Below are 21,008 nucleotides of genomic sequence, written 5' to 3' on the forward strand. Positions count from 1 at the left end.
TGGTATCACAAACACATTCCCCTTTCCTTTGGGCGAAACACCAGCCACAACCCACATTGTGTTGTCTATTAATCTGACCTATGCTGAGAATTTTCTGCTTGTTAATGGTTAACAAGTTGCCGACTCAGTCAGATATAAATGTGTCAAAACGGACTCGAGAGAAATGGGAGAAATCAGCAGCTGTGAGGAAAATTCAGGAGCAGCATGACTCACTTATCCACTGTGGAAACTCCAGCTACTGATAAATAATGTCTTACAACTGCAGATGTTTAAACTACACATTCAGTCACACTAAGCTGAACTGCAAACATAAATAGTTTTATGCTTAAGGCCATATTCTGTCCATATTCGTCTGAAATGTTTCAGAAGACTGAATATTCATATTTTATTTACTGTACTGCTTCAATGCCAGATGAATGTGAAAACTTCTGATTTTACTCTCCTTTTGTAAAAGATGTAAGGTAAAATAGTCTCTAGTGTTACATATGGGAACAGCAGCACCAACAGGCAAACTGAAGAAGCTTATTCTTGTAGTTTAAATAATAAAATGCTTTACGTGTAAGAAATGTGTCACTTTGTAGGCCATTTTTTTTCAATTATCGGTCTTTTTAAAAACACTCCTCTTCCATGTTGTCGCTCACTGTCAGCCTCCCTAACATTCACTGTCTGCATTATCACAGCAGCCTATTATTCAAATGTCATTTAAGCTGTATAAATATATCACTGTAAATGTAAGAATAAAACGTTCCTACAAAGAAAACTGAGGATGCATGGACAATTCTTCACACAAAGATAAACACAGTTAAATTGTTAGGGATGTAACACTCAGGATTTTAAGTTCACGATACGATTTTCCTCATGGCTTTTTTTAACAGAATGAGCTGCAGACAAATGACTGAAAGATATTTCTGTATTTATATAAACTGCAAAACAACAGATGTGTCCTCTTATCCAAAGTGCAACTGAAATTGTATTTTATCTTAAATAACAACATTTTTATAAATAAATAAGATTTTTAAAACAAATCCCACCTCAAAATAACAAAAAAAAATCTCTCTGAATCAAACATGTGAAATCAAAAGTAGATTATCCCCAAAAGGCCAAAATTGCATCGCGATTCTTTTTTTTTAACCTTAATCGGCTGTAATCTTTACACATGTATATCGATTTTTAAGGGATTCGCGGTGCATCGTTACATTCCTAATAATTGTGCTTGATTATAATTGATGATTCATTTAAAATATAAGAAACTATATTGTGTTTCTTTATTTTAAAAACAGTCAGTGGCTACCACTCCCTGTATAATGTAGCCTATTTGTTAAGAGCATTAACGTTAAGAGCATTAAGAACTCAAGAACTGTCAAAATTTGAGGTACTTGTACTTTACTTAAGTACTTTATACTTCTACTCCTGTTAAAAGTCCCCAAGCAGAGGCCACCTGACCACACCTGAGACCACAGGAAAGGTAAATCAAACACCCCTGCATGAGAAGGAACTTTCGGTGCAATCAATCAACCCGATCAGAAGTTATAGCTGAATCTCATTTCTCTTAAATTGCATCCACGGTTCCTCCACTTGCTTCTCTTCCTCGCGTCTTAGTCAAGGCACCACCACATAGCCGGGAGGGACTATTTTAATGACAAGGGGGCTCACTCCATTGTTCTAATGGCAACATGTGATGCCAGGTATTGGTTTACGATGGTTGACGTGGGAGGATATGGACGCCATGCGATGGTGGCGTTTTCAAAGCGAGTACATTTGGGTCGATGCTGCTGGACCGCCAGTTGAACTTCCTGGGACCGGAGTCCAAACCCCCCACGCTATCGTTGCTGATGCTGCCTTCCCCGGGTATGCCTTTACAATTCATTAAAGCAGCGTCTTGTCATTGTGTCTTCATAACATGTTTGTTAGGCCTACCTATGATTGATTTATCCCTCTCTTAAATTGTTATTGTGTGTGTGTGTGTGTATGTGTATGTATATATATATATAGATATATATATCTATATATATATATATATATATATATAGTATAGATATATATATATATATATATATATATAGATATATATAGATATATATATAGATATATATATATATACATACATCTATAGATATATAGATATATGTAGTTGTAAATTCTATTAGTGCATACTTGACAGTATTTTTTGTTATATGTTTCTTGCTGTCCATTCTGTTTTTTATTCTTTATAGGTTATGTGAGTGTTGTAGGCCTACTTTGAGAGCAAAGATTACCGGAGTCAAATTCCTTTTTTTACGCAAACCTGAACAATAAAGCTGATTCTGGTTGTGGTACATTGATTAATACTCTGTTTTCCTAACAGGAGTGAACATGACCAGGGATAAACAAATCTACGACTACCACCACTCCAGAGCAAGGTGGGTGATTGAAAATACCTTTTGGCATCATGGCTGCGCGGTGGAGGATTCTGGGAAGACCAATTGAGTTTCAGCCAGACAAAGCTGTGAGTGTAGTTAAAGCTGTGTGTAGTACTGCATAACTACCTCACCTATGTGTAAAAAAATAAAAAATAAAACGTAGGCTACTTGGCAACAAAGCTTTTTCTGATTCTGATATCCACGATGTAAACATGAATGTTTTATTGTAAATCAGCATATTTATAGCGATCAAGATTAACGTCAAAATTGGCCGGAATTGTCCTTTAAGGAATGAGGCTTTCAACTCCACTTAAAACTAGATTTTGACACAGCTCCAGTGTTCAGTGCTCTCCAGTGGTCACGGTGCGTAATTACACCCATGTGTATTTTATTTTATTTTAAAGTGCCCATATTATGAAAAAAATCACTTTTTCTGGTATTTGGGGTGTTCTTTTGTGTCTCTGGTGCTTCCACACACATACAAACTTTGACAATAATCCATCCATGGTGTTCTGAGTGAGATACGGTTTCTGAATGTGTCCTGCCTTCAGTCTCCTGGTGAGCTGTTCAAAATCAGCTCGGACTGTGACGTCACAGTCCGAAATGAGCTGGCTAACCACAACCGTTAGCTCGTATATATATATTTCTACCTCAAAGCTGTAAACACGTTTTGGACAAATGTACTGTTAGTAATGTAGTAGTGTAATGTGTTACATTGTGCCTTGATTGTTTGTATGATTGTTGTATAATAAAGAGTTAAAAAAAAACAACGTTTAAAATGTTTCATCTAGAATGATGTTGTATCATTTTACATAAGCGTCTGTCTTGTTGCTATTAGAGTGTAATTGTAGTGGAGAACAGTAAAAACTAATGATTATTAATACATTGCAGTACATTGTTTATACAGTATGTGTGCATTACATGGTGCAAGGCTTTATAAATACCTGTATTATACCCACTGAACAATATGGAATATATATATATATATTCCAGATATATATTGTCACTCCGGTTATAGAACTACAATCGTGTGAAAACACAGTAAGTAGTAAATGTAAAAGGGCATATAAAATATAATAAAACAATCAAATATTAGAAGCAGTAGAAAATACATGATGTATATTTGGAATACATATATATCATACATATAATATAGAATTTAGATCTGATTGTTTGATTTTTGTCCCTTTATTTTGAAATCACCGGAAATGATTAATATGCTCTAATGCTTGCAGTGACGCTGATTTGATTAATGTAATATGTTGCTGTTCCTCGTTGTGGCCACTAGAGGGCAGTAAAGCTCCTCAATCAATACCACTTACGGTCACATCTCGAATGTAAGGGCTGGCTGCGCCCTCTGGTGGTCATAGTGTGGAACTGCAACACATTAAATTAGTAAAATTTGCGTCAATGCAAAGATGATAGCACAGTAGCATTTCCGGTGAACCCTTTCAAAATACAGTAACAAAACAAGCAATTAGAAATGTACAGAAATGGTCATGAAATCCTCATGTTAGTTATAAAATACAGGTCAGCCGCTATGACGTGCAAGGCGAGGGTCACGTAATCGACCAGGGTAGTCCATGTAATCAATCAGAGCGCGAAATGTTTACTGTTACAGAAGACAATAAAGAGCAAAAAACAACCGATAATTATTATTACATTTATACAAAGTATACTAAGTTGGTTCCTACATGCTACAGGTTTATCTGTAAAAAATAGTTATTTAAGTAATGTATTCTTCTTCCTGTGGACGGCTGTAATGGGTAATGCGCATGGGAGAGTTTCATCTGCCAAAAATCATAGAAGAAGAAGAAGAAGCAGAAGAAGAAGAAGAAGAAGCAGCAGCAGCGTCTGCGCATCAATGCATCCTGTGTTTTTACAAACACTAAAGTTATAAATGACAATATAAAAACAACAAAAGTGACATACAAAGAAGAGGAGCGGCTGCTACACGTTTTACAAAAATGAAGTGAGTGTTTCTACTAAAACAGAGAAGAAAAAAACGGTCCTTGTAGACAAATGTTGACTGTTTGTGCTAGCTTGGTCTCGCATTGCCAGAGCTAGCTGTCTCCACAGCGCTGTGGAGCGCTAGCTTGATTGCATCAAGTATTACATTAACGTTTCCTAACGTTGCAGCTGACAACATTTAGCTAAGGAAACCGTAAGCATGATATTGACACCTGCGTTTTATTCAGGTCATCCTCTTAAAGTCAGTGTTTGTGTAGTAAATTAGCTAGCTGTGAGTTATCGGTCCAGCGTCATTTTAGCTTAGCTTGTCTAGTTGTAGCTGCTATGTGCTGCATTCATGTGGTGTTGGAATAATCGGAAAACTGACCTCCCCAGTGGGAGTTCACATTAATGCCTCCTTAAGTCTTAAGAGCAACTCGGAAAGTCGGCAAAAAAATTTTACTACACAACTTTCCGCCTTGGCCGTAACATGACGGACAAGATGAAATGTCAGAGTAATGGCGAAACACTTTATATTAGGCTATTATAACTAGTATTATAAGTATACTTATATTATAAGTATTCAGTGTACTTTTTTGCTCATAAGTAATTTGTAATATGATATTAGGTTGTAACCGTTAGTTGTTGCCCACATAGAGTGACCTATATTAGTTAGAAAGGGTATTTATTACACGGAATGTACTGAGGCAGCAACAAGTTTGCGACAGAATCGTAATTTAAAGCTTCAAACTGGAAATAAATACTGGAAACGGCTTTTGATGAAACGCTCTGAGCAATAAAATATAACGCATCTTCTTTGTAGCGTCCATATTTGTTTTCCTCACATTACGACTTAGCCTCATGAACACACCGAGGTCGGAAGAACGACTTTCCAACTTGGGAAAAGGACTATCCGATGAGCACGTGAATGCAGCATAGCATCGTTCCGGTGCTTTTACACACAGATGATGAGAGGCAGACTGTCTCTGAATCTGCAGCATGTGAGGAGTCAGTTACCTTTGTTTTATTCCAGGCTCAACATCGAGGGTCTGCTGGTGTATTTCCCATATGACTACATATATCCTGAGCAGTACTCCTATATGCTTGAGCTGAAGAGGACTCTGGATGCCAAGGTTTGTGGTGTTTACGTAGGGCTGCTCGATTAATCATTATTATTTATTACGATTTACTTTTTGACTTTTGGAAAGATGTTGCATTTATTGAACTTAAAACAACAGTGAAACAATTAAACAAATCAACCGTGAAAACACCTTGAACTGTGAAATATCCCTTAATATTTTTCCCATTTGAACTTTTTGAATTTCCCTTCAGAACATAAGACAAAATAAAAGTTTACTTGCAAAATAATAGTTTTTTTCTCGATTCCATTGTTTTTGTCATTGATAGGAGCCGATTAATTGCACAGCCCACATTCTACTGGATACAGTAAATTCAGTGGAATTATAAGCAGTGTTGTAGCTGGGGAGGCGAGTGCATTAAACACACATAAGAAAACACAATAAATTGTCAAACTTAAGATGGCATGTACAGTGGACACATACTGTCCTAACACATACTCTAGTTTCAGTCTCTCTATCAGAGGAAATGGTGATTGGTTCACATTTTTTTCCCTCTGTCTTAAAAGTGCTAACATGCCCCCGAATATATTTTTAATTAATGAACTATTGGTAGCTGTAATTATTCCTCCTCTCTATACTGGACTTGTTACTTTCTAAATTAAACATGAATCTTCCAATGTTAGTCTTTCCTACAAAATCCCCTCTTGTGTTACTGTGTTGTGTTTACTACTCCAGGGAAACAAAGAGAGGGCATTTTGTTCTAAAACAACAACGACACGGTTTACAGAGTTTGTCTCTTAGCAACTGATTAAACACGAGTCAAGGGGGGAGTTCAAATTGTTTTCACTGTATGTGTGTGTGTTTGTCATCCCATGCTGTCTATGTTCAGGGTCATGGAGTCCTGGAGATGCCATCAGGAACAGGGAAGACCATCTCTCTGCTGTCTCTCATCATTGCCTACCAAAAGGTGGGTTTATTGTCTCATGCTCCACTGTGGCTTCCCAACGGCCAATGCCACGCATCTGTACTGTATTAGGGCTGCCAGTAACGATTATTTTCATAGTTGGTTGATGAGGGAAAATAATCAGCAGATGTGTTGATTATTTTCCCGATTAATCAATTAGTTGTTTGGTCTATGAAATGTTCAGTTTTTCCAAAAACCAAAGATGACGTCCTCAGATGTCTTGTTTTGTCCACAACTCAAAGATATTTAGTTTACTGTCACAGAGGAGAGAAGACACTAGAACAATATTCACATTTAACAAGCTGGGATTTTGAGGGGTTTTTTTCTTCAAAAAATGACTCCAACTGATTATCAAAATAGTCAGCGATTTATTTAACAGTTGACAACTAAAGGAATAATCAATTCATCTGTGCAGCTCTACACACTAATATATTAGGTTTTCTCTCTCTCTCTCTCTCTCTCTCTCTCTCTCTCTCTCTCTCAGGCTTTTCCTTTGGAAGTGACCAAGCTAATATACTGCTCCAGAACAGTTCCCGAGATCGAGAAGGTGAGTTAATGTCAAACAAACACAGCACAAAGTAAAAAGTGTAATTCAGAGGACACAGATGTTTAATCCTAGCAACAACTATTTATCGTGTCTAACTTTCCCTACTGCTCAGAATTCACATTCTCAAAGAAGAAGAGAAGAAAGAAGAAACGCATTGAAAAGATGCTTTAGAAATATCTGAACTTTTGTCGTATATGTTACATCCGCTCTCTGATCAGGTCGTGGAGGAGCTGAGGAAGTTGATGGAGTTTTATTCCAAACAAACTGGAGAGAGCAACAACTTCCTGGCTCTGGCTCTTTCCTCCAGAAAAAACCTCTGCATCCACCCGGAGGTAAAAACAGCTGCTGCACAGGACAAATCAGGACCTCACGTACAACACGGACAGAGCATGAACACACTAACATACACGTTTAAAGCTGACTGACATTGTCTTTTAGAAACAGAATTAAGCTTTCTGTTCTTCTTTGTGTCTGATGTGTCTTAAGGCTTAAATGAATGCTTCGTCTGCTTCTCTCCAGGTGAGCGCTCTGCGCTTCGGTAAGGAGGTTGATGGGAAGTGCCACAGTCTGACGGCATCGTACATTCGCGCACAACGCCACAGTGACCCCGACATGCCTGTGTGTCGCTTCTATGAGGTAAGAAGTCCCCGGAATCCATCCACTTCAGACCAGCTGGTACTTTTCAACTTTTCAAGTGGAAGTAGGTTGAGGGAAAGTTTGTGTACAAACATTATAAATGACTGAACCCCATTAGAAAATAATATCACTCATTACATTGATACCTAACAATATAGTAAGTGTCGGAAGAGTGTACAAACACACTTAAAAATAGGGCTGGACGATTAATCAAAAATTTATCGACATTGAAATTCTGAAGCTTTCATCGACTTTTTTTGATAATTTATTTCTGTTGATAGGCCTACTTTCTCCTTAAAAACATTCTACCACAAGTGTAGGGTCCGAAATTAACACTCGCCAGTCGCCAAATGCGGAGATGGGCCGACACGCACACACACAAACACTGGCGCACACACCAGACACAGCCACTGCCTTCTGTTTACTGATAGCTAGCGTTTAACTCAGGCTAATTAATTGGCTAGTAAGTGGCAATTTTTGGCAGCCAGCCTTCCAAAAGAAAGCACAATGAAATGAAATGTTAACCGATCATTAACCGTTGACCGACAAGCAGGAAACAGAGTCTCGGACACACTTTCTGCACTCCGTGTCTGCAGACAGCTGTAGGCTTGTACCGGTGTTGATGTTTTGTGAATTCTCGGACACATGCAGCCACTTTCCTGAAACCTTGCGGGACGGACACCTAAGTCCACAGCGGCCCGCGGCGTGTATGTCCGAGCCGGTCTCCAGCGCCTCCACCTGCAGGTTGTCAGCTGTGTGTCTGCCTGGTGTACTCTCAGACGGCCGATTTAACTCGCCGGTCCTCATCAATATAGTTTCATGTGTCACGTTGCTCTTCACAAGCAGAAAAAAAAAAGAGGAGCTTAAAAAAGCAACTTGCTGGTTCAAAGTTAGACTAAAAAGTTAATTAGCAGTTAAGAAATGGATTGTATAGCCTATTCACATTTTTATCATGCAAAACACGTTTGTTTAAAACTTTATACAAAAAAATTAAAAACCTCAGTGTCTGTCATCGAATCTAAAACAATAATTATCGTTAATTTATCGTTATCGAAGTAAAATGTGCAAGTAATTGTGATTTAGATTTTAGGTCATATTGTGCACTTTTACTCACGACATGCTAACGGCAACAAAGGGTTCCATTCATTACGGCCAGAGTTGATGTGATTCATCCTGCGTTGTTGTCAGCGTTAATGTGTGTGCTCGTATCTGTCTGCTGCTCTTGTTACGAAGCCCCCTGTCCTTCTGGTTTGTGTCTGTAGGAGTTTGATGCAGTCGGACGACAGGTGCCTCTTCCTGCTGGCGTCTACAACCTCGACGACCTGAAGGAATTCGGCAGGAGGAAAGGCTGGTGTCCTTATTATCTGGCACGCTACTCTGTACGTTGCACTACAGACTTCTGCAAGCATGAAACATGTAGCGTGGTGTGAAAAAAAAGCTTTCTTAGTATTTTGGGAAAGCCATTACATGGATTTATAGTAGTAGTATAGTTTAAAACAAAGTCAGATAGTTTTCAGTGATTGTTTTATTAATTCAAAACTTCTATTCTGCACATCAGAGGTGCTCATAGTTAGAAACATTACAATAAAGTATACAATGTTTCTCATCAAGAGGAATTGTTTGGTGATCGCTGTTGACAGACAAATCTGAAAAAAATCTGAAACAGTCTTTACTGAGAAATGTAATAATATATAAAAAAAAAAAAAGGTTGGTGTTGTATCTCTTATTTTGTCCCGTTTTCTCTCTCCTGTCTTTATTTCCTCTCAGATCCTGCATGCCAACATTGTTGTGTACAGCTACCACTACCTGCTGGACCCCAAGATTGCTGACCTGGTGTCCAAAGAGCTGGCCAAGAAGTCTGTAGTGGTGTTTGATGAGGCTCATAATATAGGTGAGGAGATAAACTGAGTGTTGTATAAAGATTTAGTGCAACCAACCAAGGCAAGAACGTGCAAATAGAAGCTGGGCTTTTATCCTATGGAAGTGCTTGGCCCCGGTTCTCTGAATCCTTTGGTACCTTCAAGGACACATATGAAAACCAAGTAACTTAGACACCACACTCGCATACCAGTAGGTGAGGCAGCAGTCTAACAATAATGAAAACCTGATCATTTTATCATCATCATCATCATTGTTGGCGCACATTTGTTCCTTTGTTTGGTCTGTGATTTACGCGTGGCATCGGTGTAGATGAGTGTTTTTAAACAAACAATTGCCAAAGAATAACTTGTCCAAGAGTTCAAACTTTAAGTTGGATATGGCAATCAGTTTATTTTAAGTGACCAGCAAAATAATAAAACAAAATAATAATTCTTCTTTCAATCTTACCACGTTATCATACACGTAACCACAGTCAAAAAAAAAAACTGTGACCCAGCTGTGCGCAACACAGCTGAAGCAATTAGGCCACATTTAAATAAACTTTTCCTCCCCCAGCGTCACACGCTGATTGCCAATTAAATGGCTCCAACAATCATCATCATCTTACTAAAGTTAAAGATGACTCATGGAAAAGCTCTTCACGTCTTCTTGTCTTTTCATCCCAAACCTCTCTGTCTCCCGTCTCCTCAGACAATGTGTGCATCGACTCCATGAGTGTGAACATCACCAGGCGAACACTTGACCGCTGCCATACCAACGTGGACACTCTTCAGAACACGATAGAAAAGTAAGAGGCTGGCAAAGGTCCGCAGCAAATGGACTGAAACATTGAACTCATTGAGTGCATCTCAATTCCCTTAATTCATCTATGTTTCCATTACTGGTGTCTTTTCTTCACATCTTAGTCCCTTAGTCCCCCAAGGAAACTAGTGCTGCAGCGATTAGTCAACAAATCGATTAGTCGATCTATAGAAAAGTATGGTAACACTTTACTTGAAGGTATCTACATAAGAGTGAAATGACACTGTCATGACACATGAACCCTAACTCTAACCCTACACCTTGCGTTTTAACCTAACCCTAACCATAACTTGTCATGACAAAAACCAGATGACACTTAATAAAAGAAGCGTTATGTCATAAACGTTTATGACTAGTTTATAATGTTTATGACACGTTCGTGACACTGTCATGTCACTCTTATTTAGATTATTTTGATGAATTTTTCATCAAACAATTGCAGAAATGCTGTTTTCAGCATCTCGAATATGAAGATTCCCTGCTCTTTTCTGTGTATCATATTAAACTAAACCCAGACAGATGGTGGTTCCTTAGAATCACATGTGACTGAATTTCACCAATTAATAAATAAATAAAATTCTGCCTGTAATACTATACGTGTTAAAAATAGAAATGACCGGTCATAAAAAGAAAAATCATTCTGATTAAAAATAATAAGAAGGTTATTATTTTCCACATTGTTAATCAGACCTTTTGGGTAATAATGCACTGCAGTTTAATTTAAACCGTATCCTTGATAAGTAAGGAATGGTGGAATTGGGATGGGCCCGTTATTTCTGCATGGTGTGCATCAAATTCCTGATGTAATCTCTGCTCCGCCTCCCCTGCTGTCTGATAGGATAAAGGAGACGGACGCTGCTAAACTGAAGATGGAGTACAGGCGATTGGTGGAGGGACTGAAGGAAGCTAATGTTGCCAGGGAAACGGACGTGTACCTTGCAAATCCAGTGTTACCAGATGAAATTCTGAAAGGTACGGCCGTCACTTCGTCTTGTTTTATTCCTTAGAGTTTATGGGGATGATTCAGATTAAAGAACAAAACTAGGTCTCCAAAAAGTTGACATAGCTGTTTTCTGCTCCCTTTCCCTCAGAGGCGGTCCCTGGCAATATTCGCACAGCAGAGCACTTTGTTGGTTTCTTGAAACGTTTCCTGGAGTATCTGAAGTCCCGTCTGAGGGTCCAACATGTCGTACAGGAGAGCGCCCCACAGTTCCTCAAAGACATCTTCGACAAAGTCTGCATCGACCGCAAGCCTCTCAGGTCAGCGTCGGCTACACTCGGTCTGCGTTTCTCTGTTAATTGAGCGTTTTCATACCTTCACAGTATTTATATAGCACTTTGACTTGATTTATCATGAAAAAAACTAATGGAAATCTTACTTTTTACAAAATGGGACCTTAAGTCTCTACCATTTTTATTTTTTATTTTTTTATAACCTAGACAAACTCTCCAGACAAACATAAGCTTTAGACAGCGATGTGATCATGTAGTCACTTACTTTCTTGCTTTCACTTTCTCAGTCTCTTCCTCAGTTACTTAATCACTTCTTCGCTTTCTTGTTCCCTCATTTCCTTAGCAGCTTCCTCAGACCCTTATTTAGACCTTTTTCGCTCCATAATCTTGTATCCATCCCTCTGTGTCTCTTCAGGTTTTGTGCAGAGCGGTTACAGTCGCTACTACGTACTCTGGAGATTGCTGACATCGCAGACTTCTCAGCTGTTACTCTCATCTCTAACTTTGCTACCTTGGTCAGCACCTACAGCCAAGGTACTAAAACACTTCTGTACATCTTTTAAGTACTGAAACCAGACACTTATCAAATATATTGGTAGACACTATAGTTGCACTAAGATGTGTGGTAGAAGTAAGATTTAGATTATTAGGTTTTGTGATGTTGAGATTTTAAAATCCTTATTTTAACTTAATTAAATTTATTAAAAATTAATTTTAACTTAACTTTCTCTCTCTGTGTCTGAAGGATTCACAATAATCATTGAGCCCTTTGAAGACAGAACTCCAACCATTGCCAACCCTGTGCTGCACTTCAGGTGAGGTAGAATCAATAAGGTTTTTAAAGTTGGGAAGCATTACTGACTAATGTCTCTTTGGTGTTGTCTCTCAACGCAAGCAAATCCACTGATGATTGTAAAAAATAAAAAAAATAAAAAAGTATAGGTGTTTGTAGCATTATAAGCATTTAAAATGTGAATAAAAAACGTTACCTACATTTAACAACACCACTTAAGTGTAGTTCTCAAGATGAATGGTTATTGATCAGAATCAACCTCCGTTCTTCTTAACCAGGGGATGAGATTCCAGGCCTTAGAGCTGAAGATGTTTGGTCTTAATTTCTATCATTTTACACGGGCTCGGGCTTGCGCTCCGGGTTGCGCGGTAAATGAGCGGTCAGGTGATGGGTTTCGATTAGCACGAAAATGGATACTGAGGAGGTGAAACGGAGGCTGACCTCTGGCGAGGTGTGTGCCAGTGGGTTATGTAAAATGCAAAAGATGCGACATTCTGTTAAAGTACGTAGTAAGTAAAATATATGAATGACTAATTCTTGACAAAAGGCAAAAGAGCTGTGTGCGTGCGCACATTTGAATAATGTCAGGCTGTAAATGGGTTCGGGCCTATCTTTTAAGGCCCGATTACATCTCCACCAGGCCTCAAAAACCTGTTTTCACATTTTAGGACAAAAACTTTCTGCCATCTGCCGACTTAAATTTGGAGCTGTTCAACAACTGAGAACTGCCTCTGTGAGCAGCCGACCAATGTTTCAAGATATTTTAGCTACAAAGACTGAGAAGCCTCATTCTGAAGGCAAAAAAAAAAAGAAACAAAGCGGTTATTTTTAACACGATTTTTCACAATTATAACCTTTATTGTTATTTCCACCAAGGAGGTTATTTTTTTCGGTTTATTTCTGTTTGTCTGTTGGCAGAACCCATTACACTTTGGACCGGATCCGAATAACAGGGCGGATACACACATTATTTTTCACTTTTGTTAACATAATGTGAAAAAACTTTTTGCACACCTCTTTTGTCGGGCAGGTGCGTAGGATATGATCAAAGGCAACAGATACGTAATTAGAGAAAATTCAAGCAATAATGTACGCTTAGAAAATACAGCGTTTGAGGTGCCTCAGACCTTCATCAGGTAGATGAAGGTCTGAGACCTAAACGCTGTATTTTCTAATACATTATTGCTTGCGTAATGGTCAGTGTGCGGATTTCTCTACTACTTTTGTTAACATAGCCATTCAAGGCATTGTGCTACATTATGTGGTGTCAGAATAATTGGAAAAAATTGTTCCCGAATGGGAAAATTCTGGTGAATGCCCCCTCAAGTGGTAACATTAACATTGTGAGATAGGACATGCTTAGACTTGACTATTAGACATTTCTATTGGATCTAAGCTCTATTTTGTTGATAACGTTGATTACATGTTCCAGTAGATCAAACGTGAGACCATGCAGGACTGAATCTGTGTGATATGAACAGTGAAACGCCAGGTTATGACTGTTCTGATCTTTGTTGTCTGTCTTTGTATCTCTTTCAGCTGTATGGATCCATCTATTGCCATCAAACCTGTTTTTCAAAGATTTCAGTCGGTCATCATCACCTCGGGGGTAAGTTAGTTAGTTGTGTCTCTTTCTTCTCTGCTCAGTTTACAGTTTTCAGTCCTGTAATTAATATCTCAGGTTTTGTATGCAGAGTGGTGAACAGTTACAGCTGAAGACTTTCCATAATCAGTATAATCATTTAGTTTCATTCATGTAATGTTTGACTGAATTTCCCTGCTGTCATTTTGTAAATGTTGCTTTCATTTGTCATTGTACTTTGATGGATTCCTTTGTTTAAAGTGTTAAAGTATCACAGTTGGTAGCACATTATTACCATTTTTATTCACACCGGTGGCCTGAATATTATATCTTTTGACGGGCACTGATAACTGAATTCCCGCTCTCATTTTGACTGTCCTGTCCTTCTGTTTAACAACTTCAGACTCTCTCTCCGCTGGACATCTATCCCCGAATCCTCGACTTCCGCCCTGTTACCATGGCATCCTTCACCATGACGCTGGCACGGACCTGCCTCTGTCCTCTGGTGTGTAACTACCCTCAGACACACACGTTCAAAAACACACTCGCACTCCCTCTGGTGGATTACAAGAGAAATGATGTAACTAGTCGAGGATTCAAATTGACAAATCGTGTCATAAAAACTGCATTCTTGACCAAGTTCAAACCCTTTATTGCATAAAATCAACAATTCATATTGTGTTGCTATTATTAATTAAATTGTTGTTTCTTCCTCTGTTTGGTTTTTAACATAGATTGTTGGCAGGGGAAATGATCAGGTGGCCCTGAGCTCAAAGTTTGAGACCAGAGAAGACTTTGGTTAGTAGAAATGTCTCTGTCATTCTTTATTGTCCAAAAGGCAGTATCACATCATCATATAAACATAAAAATAAATATATTTTTGGTGAAAAGTGCAACTAAGACATACATGCATATACACACATTTCTCTTTCAGAACATAATATCCAAAAACCGTTCTAAAAACAAAACTTATTAGTCTTTGTTGAAATATGACATTAATGTTTTTTTTTATTTTATTCCCAGCTGTGATTCGTAATTATGGCAACCTACTTCTAGAGATGTCTGCGATCGTTCCCGATGGCATTGTGGCATTCTTCACCAGCTACGTCTACATGGAGAATATAGTGGCGTCTTGGTATGAACAGGTCAGTGTGTTGACACACACACACACACCTGGGAGACCGCACTAGTTATTTTGAACATGGATCCTAATTTATCTTCTCCCTTTATTATAACGATAATAACAGAATATTATTTGTGTCGGGAAGCATTTTGTACAAGTTCTTATATTCTTTAAGCAGAATAGAGCATTATCTCTTTGTAAATAAAAGGAAGCGCAGGTTTCCTCATGTGTGTTTTTGTACATGTTTGTTTGCAGGGTATCCTGGAGAATATCCAGAGAAACAAGCTGATCTTCATTGAGACTCCGGATGCTGCAGAGACGAGCATGGCCCTGGAGAAATACCAGGAGGTCAGAGAGACACCTGTCATCTCAAAGTATTATTTTTATAAAAGAAAAGAAAAAAAAAGTCACAAATCTCTGTAGTTTACAGCTGCCAAGGTGCTAAACGAAGGTCAAGTTGGTGAAGACGGATGACATAATGCCTGTGATTGTGCCATTTAGCTTCAGCAGTGCTGTAAAGGAATAAAAGCAAACTCGTGGCGATATTTTATCTTTCTGTTGTCGTGGTGGGTTGCAGAACTTCGACCTTTGACCTCTGACCTTTCGCTGTCTGTCTCTTCTCTTCAGGCATGTGAGAACGGCAGAGGAGCGATCCTCCTGTCTGTGGCCAGGGGAAAGGTGTCTGAAGGAATAGATTTTGGTATGCAACAGATTTCTTTTATGGTTATGGTATAAAGATTTAGTAAACCTAGAAAGTAAGCCTTATATTGGGTGTACAATATGTTCTGTTGTTCACCATAATAACTTTGAATCTTGTTCTGTTCAGTGCATCATTTTGGGCGGGCCGTCATCATGTTTGGAGTGCCTTATGTTTACACGCAGAGCCGCATCCTAAAGGTAAGAACTATCTATGTCTATGGCTGCGTCTGAAATCAGTCACTCTTATTATTAAATTCACAAGTACCCTCTGCCACTTGTGCCTGAACTGTGTAAAATTTCCTCTATAACAACGGGGGAAAAAAAAGGTTAATGGCTTATACACTACTTTTTGACGATACCACAATTTGAGAAAAGTACCGATGTGCAACTCTCCACCTGTCAATAAAACAAAGTGATGATGATTAAATTAAGTTTTTAATTAAGTTCAAGTTCATTTATTTATATAGCACATTTAAACAGCCGCTAGACAGACCAAAGTGCTTTACAGAGCAAGCATATAAAAACATAAAACCAGCAAGACAAAGCAATTAAGTGTCGGAAATCTCAATTTGCTGCTCACTACAGAACTAACTATTTAGCGTAGGGCATAGTGAACAAGGGAGTGATTTTTGGACAGAGACCATATCTTCGTTTCACCTAATCACAGCACTGGTCGGTGTTAAACAAAGTCAAGTCAGTTTATTTATAGAGCACATTTAAAAACAACAAATGGTGATGAAATACACCAAATGCACTGGCAGCATACACTCGTTTGCTTAAACTAGATCAGCCCGATGTGTCAGCCCATTAATAAGAATGAGGGTATCTCTCAGTGTAACGCGATACAGTTCTACTGTACCACAAACTACACCCTCCAAAATTACCATGAAGTGGAATCTACAAACAGATTACTCTCTAAAACAGTTTTCAGAGGGAGGATTGTTTTTTACAGGACTGTTAGTTTTAGCTTAGTGTGTACCTAATAAACTGGCAACTGAGTGTGTATTTCATTATTTCCAGGTCCTGAAAAGCTTGGAAACATAAATAAGTGATGATTCACCAGTTACAAAATATATAATATGGTTAATTGTCATGTTGATTTCATTTTATTTACTTAAAGTGATGGTTCGGAGTAATTTCACCCTAGGGTCCTTTGCACCATGACCTCGAGCCAAACATCCCCCCAGAAGCTTTTTTCACCTGGGTCTAACATTGGAGGGCTGCGTGAGAGTAAAGATTAGCATGTTAGGCGGGGCTAATGATCTACCGTTTGTATCTCGTAGGTTACCCCTAATAAACGTCCGAAATGATAAACAAGCGTCTACACTAGTACATATAGGTTATGTACTTATAAAACGATGGATTGAAAGTTTGTGTACACCAGAAGTTTATGTAAATAACACTTGCCTGCTGGCTTCTGGTCTTCGCTGTTGTTGTTGCTGCTGTAAGACGAGTGCTTAGGATCCGTCTACAAATTACAACAACGAAGAGATGCAACAAAAATATTTTTTAATTTAACTGTTTTTTTAAAGTAAGTGCTGTAGTATAACTAGCAAGAGACAAATTATAATTGAGGTAAGTTTGGAGACATTACCTTATTTAATCATTAAATTAATACATATTTTTGTTGTAAACTCTTTTCGGTGTTGTATTTGTAGACCGCTCCTAAGCACTCGTCTAACTGCGGTAGCAGCAGCAACAACAAAGAGCTGAAGAGAGCAGGCAAGTGTTCATAAACTTCTGGTGTACTTAAAAACTTTCCAATCCATTGTTTTATGAGAGCATAACCTATTTGTACTACTTGTAGACGTTTGGTATCATTTCGGGCATTATTAGTGGGGTCATTTACAAGATACAAACCTGGATCCATTAGCCCCTGCGCTAAGCTATTCAGCTGATAACGCTACTCTACGCTAACTCTCCCAATGTTAGACCCAGGTGAAAAAAGCTTCTGGGGGGGTGTTTGGCTCGAGGTCATGGTGCAAAGGACCCTAGGGTGAAATTACTCCGAACCATCACTTTAACTGATCTCATTTAACCTGTGCTAACTTATATTAGGATTTGTTTCTTTTAGCAAAAATATTCATGTTGTCAGAAAAAGGAACAAGCACAGATGTTTGTGTGTCCTATTCCTCATTCTGACTGTTCAGTTTTACGGTCCTCTCTCTGTTCGTAGCTTGACAATATTTCTTCCTCACTGACTCGGCTGTTTCAGGCTCGTCTGGAGTACCTTCGGGATCAGTTTCAGATCAGAGAGAATGACTTTCTGACGTTTGATGCCATGCGTCACGCAGCCCAGTGTGTGGGCAGAGCCATCCGAGGAAAGACCGACTATGGGCTCATGATCTTCGCCGACAAGGTGTGGGATGTTTCTGCCAATCTACATTTTGTCCTATGACCCTGCTTGTCGTACGTGCCTGTAAACACGTTCTTAGCATCATTTTGCTTCACTTTCACGGCTGACCTTACAACCACATTCTTCTAATTTGAAGCCTTAAAGTAGCTCCACTAGAGCAGTCGGCGGTTTATTGCCCTCGAGTGAAGATCGATCAGTATGTGATGACTGCTTTTCCCATTCGCAGCGTTATGCCCGAGCAGACAAACGGGGGAAGCTTCCTCGCTGGATACAGGAACACATCAATGACGGCAGTCTGAACCTCACCGTGGACGAGGCCGTCCAGCTGTCCAAGCACTTCCTGCGACAGATGGCTCAGCCTTTCAGACAGGTACGACTCACACAAGTGGAAAATCTGTGCTTGAAATTAAGCATGTAGTAGCTTTCTACTTTAACCTATTCAAGTCAGTTAGAGCTGCGTAGTGAACAGCATGATCAACCAGAGGTCCTCAGCAGTGTCATTTAGCAAGACACTGAAAGTTGTTGACCAGGAACTCTGTGATTACCATACTCACCTTTTTGTTCCCAAAATTCTTACCTGTCTCTAACCTAATAATCTCTCGTAATTTCCTCCAACCCTCGCTCTCTCCCTCCCCAGGAGGACCAGTTGGGTCTGTCTCTGTTGACTCTGGAGCAGCTGGAGTCAGAGGAGATGTTGCAGAAAATCGCTAAGATCGCTCATCAGACCTGAAGTATATGCACTGTGTACTGTCAACGCACATGATGGGGTCAGCACCCGTTAACAATGATGTGTCAACTAGCAGATGCAACTTAATGAAAAAGATTTTGTGTGCTACATGTACAGTACAGGGTTTACCACATCAGAACAGTTTAGATATGTCCGAGAGGTGGTTGGTCATCACTAAACAAACCATGACAAGTATTTGAAACACATGTTGGCTCAGCTCTGGTGGTTACAATAATGATTTCTGATTGGATAACTGTCAGTCGGTGTGTAGTAATTACACAGAAAAGACACAAGCAGTCAGTATTTCAGATCACACACTGAGTCTACAGAATATTGGCACCACAGCTCTCTCACCCACACCCTCTACGTAGTGCTGCGTTTCTCCACTCTCTGTATGGGAAAACATCACATCGGATTCAAACATATCAAACACATTTAGTCAGATTATAACTGATTTTGCAGTTTTATGGAGATGGTCCTAACATTTTGTGTATTCAGTAGTACAGATCAGTACAGAAATAATGAATCCTTTCCAAAAACGTATGAATCACTTTTCAAACCAAAAATGATTAGTGCACGTTGTGCTGTTTCTGAAAGTGTACTGTTTTGATTTAAACAAGACGAGCAGATGTGTTAAGTTCATCAGTGGGTCAACATGTTGCATTAACTACAGAAACGTTATTCCATCTGTGGGTGTAACGTTGGTCCATATAGCGTCTGTCATACAGACTACTGTACATGAATACTGTATGTACATTTTATACTGAACGTGAATATCTGTATGTTTTTCAACCAAGTTGGAATAATAAATGTTTGTATTCAACACTTGACTTGTTTTTCTTCTTAGGAAAGTGTTTTAATCTTCATCAGAACATTATGTCTAGGGCAAACACTTACTGTTCAAGCAGAAAATTAAAGCCCTTAAATTAAAAAAATTATACTTGTCAAACCCTAAAAGACATGAAACAAAGCAATACTTCCGTGCAACCCACGCAATCTGAGAATATAAAACATTCACTCAAAATACACAAGTTTCAATCTTATTGTAATTTATTTCAGCTCAAGTTTGCAAATATAAAATACAAACATTCATATTTTCCAGAATAAACACAGCATCAGGTGTATATAGTCCACTGTCTACATCCCATTTTATATGTAACATTCTCACAAGTTATTTATTAACAGATTAATGCAGCCCTTATCGAACAGCAGTGACAACTTCTATCACAGCAAATGTACATCAGTAGTTCTCAATCATGGGAAAAAAAGGATTTACAGTATTACGTTTGAAAGAAAAAAAAAATGGAAGTTGAGTTTTGTGGAATAAAATCCATTATTAACAGGTGTTAACATCATTTTCAGGAAGCCAAGATTTCCTAGCAGCTCTCCTTTATTTGCGTCCGTATCTTGCTTTAAAAAATTCTGCGGATTAAGTGAATGTTTAAAATTGTAGTTTTTGAAGGCTTAACATAAAAAGGAAGAAGCTATGAATGTTTTGTTCATGCAGTGTTGTAGTTGTGTCACCAAATCTCCAGTTTGAATTTAAGGTAACTAGTTCAAGTGATTCTTGCTATAACAAATTATAAAGAGCACAAAGAGATCTATGTGTCATATTTAAAAGCTAGTTTTCTATTTATATTAGTGAGTTGCAGTAAGTTGTGGATTTCAGGCATTTCAGTGAATAAGCATAGATGAAATAGACATACTTAAGTAGGCTACCTGTGCCTCAAAATAGTTCTTCAGCCATGCTACAGTAAGCTACATTTACCACGCTGGGGCAGATAGACTGCCCTCTAGCTGCTAGATGTTCCGACTGTCTTCACACACTAGCGTTGTATGTGTGTCTTTTTGGCTTGTGTAAGCTTTTTTGCTGAAACATTTTGAACTAGGAGCGTTCAGACCAAAGAAATTGATCCGGCGAGTCACTGCAGGGTTGTGCGGCGGTGGGTTACTTAACTTACTTCCTGTTGTGTTGTTTAAACCCCCCAATTTAGCATAAGCAGACTTTTGTCTACTTAAAGCTTTAAACTATATTTCCAACCGCACTTGAAGGCAGCTTCAATTCTGACGGCAAAAAAGAGACAAAGAGAGGGAGTGACTGGGTTATTTTGTTCGGAAAACATTCAGCTGGGAGTGAAGTGCTTGTGTTTAGTTTGTAACGTTCTTGTGGCAGCAACGGAGGCAGTGATGTTTACTTACGGACCTCACACTGCCTCAAAACGAACTGCAAAGTCTATT

At 38.8% G+C, this 21,008-nt stretch overlaps 1 protein-coding gene across 1 annotated transcript; it reads left to right on the forward strand.

Annotated features, from left to right (window-relative positions):
* The first annotated feature begins 4,205 nt into the window (after positions 1-4,205).
* ercc2 (excision repair cross-complementation group 2) lies at positions 4,206-19,595 on the forward strand. Its single transcript, XM_039789782.1, has 23 exons — positions 4,206-4,371; positions 5,383-5,482; positions 6,318-6,395; positions 6,877-6,939; positions 7,158-7,271; positions 7,459-7,575; positions 8,838-8,954; positions 9,343-9,466; positions 10,147-10,243; positions 11,096-11,229; positions 11,349-11,517; positions 11,906-12,024; positions 12,236-12,305; positions 13,823-13,892; positions 14,269-14,370; positions 14,600-14,663; positions 14,889-15,010; positions 15,244-15,336; positions 15,616-15,688; positions 15,815-15,885; positions 17,903-18,046; positions 18,270-18,413; positions 18,681-19,595. Exons 1-23 carry the CDS (start codon positions 4,367-4,369, stop codon positions 18,771-18,773), a joined length of 2,283 nt encoding a protein of 760 aa, XP_039645716.1. The 5' UTR covers positions 4,206-4,366; the 3' UTR covers positions 18,774-19,595.
* The last annotated feature ends 1,413 nt before the right edge of the window (positions 19,596-21,008 follow it).

Source organism: Perca fluviatilis, chromosome 2 (genome assembly GCF_010015445.1).
Source record: "Perca fluviatilis chromosome 2, GENO_Pfluv_1.0, whole genome shotgun sequence".
Lineage (NCBI taxonomy): Eukaryota > Metazoa > Chordata > Actinopteri > Perciformes > Percidae > Perca > Perca fluviatilis.

Excerpts from the sequence above, each read along its gene's own strand:
- ercc2 (XM_039789782.1), top strand. Across the intron at positions 14,371-14,599 it reads GGACCTGCCTCTGTCCTCTG|ATTGTTGGCAGGGGAAATGA; the intron begins GTGTGTAACTAC and ends TTTTTAACATAG. Across the intron at positions 18,047-18,269 it reads TCATGATCTTCGCCGACAAG|CGTTATGCCCGAGCAGACAA; the intron begins GTGTGGGATGTT and ends TCCCATTCGCAG.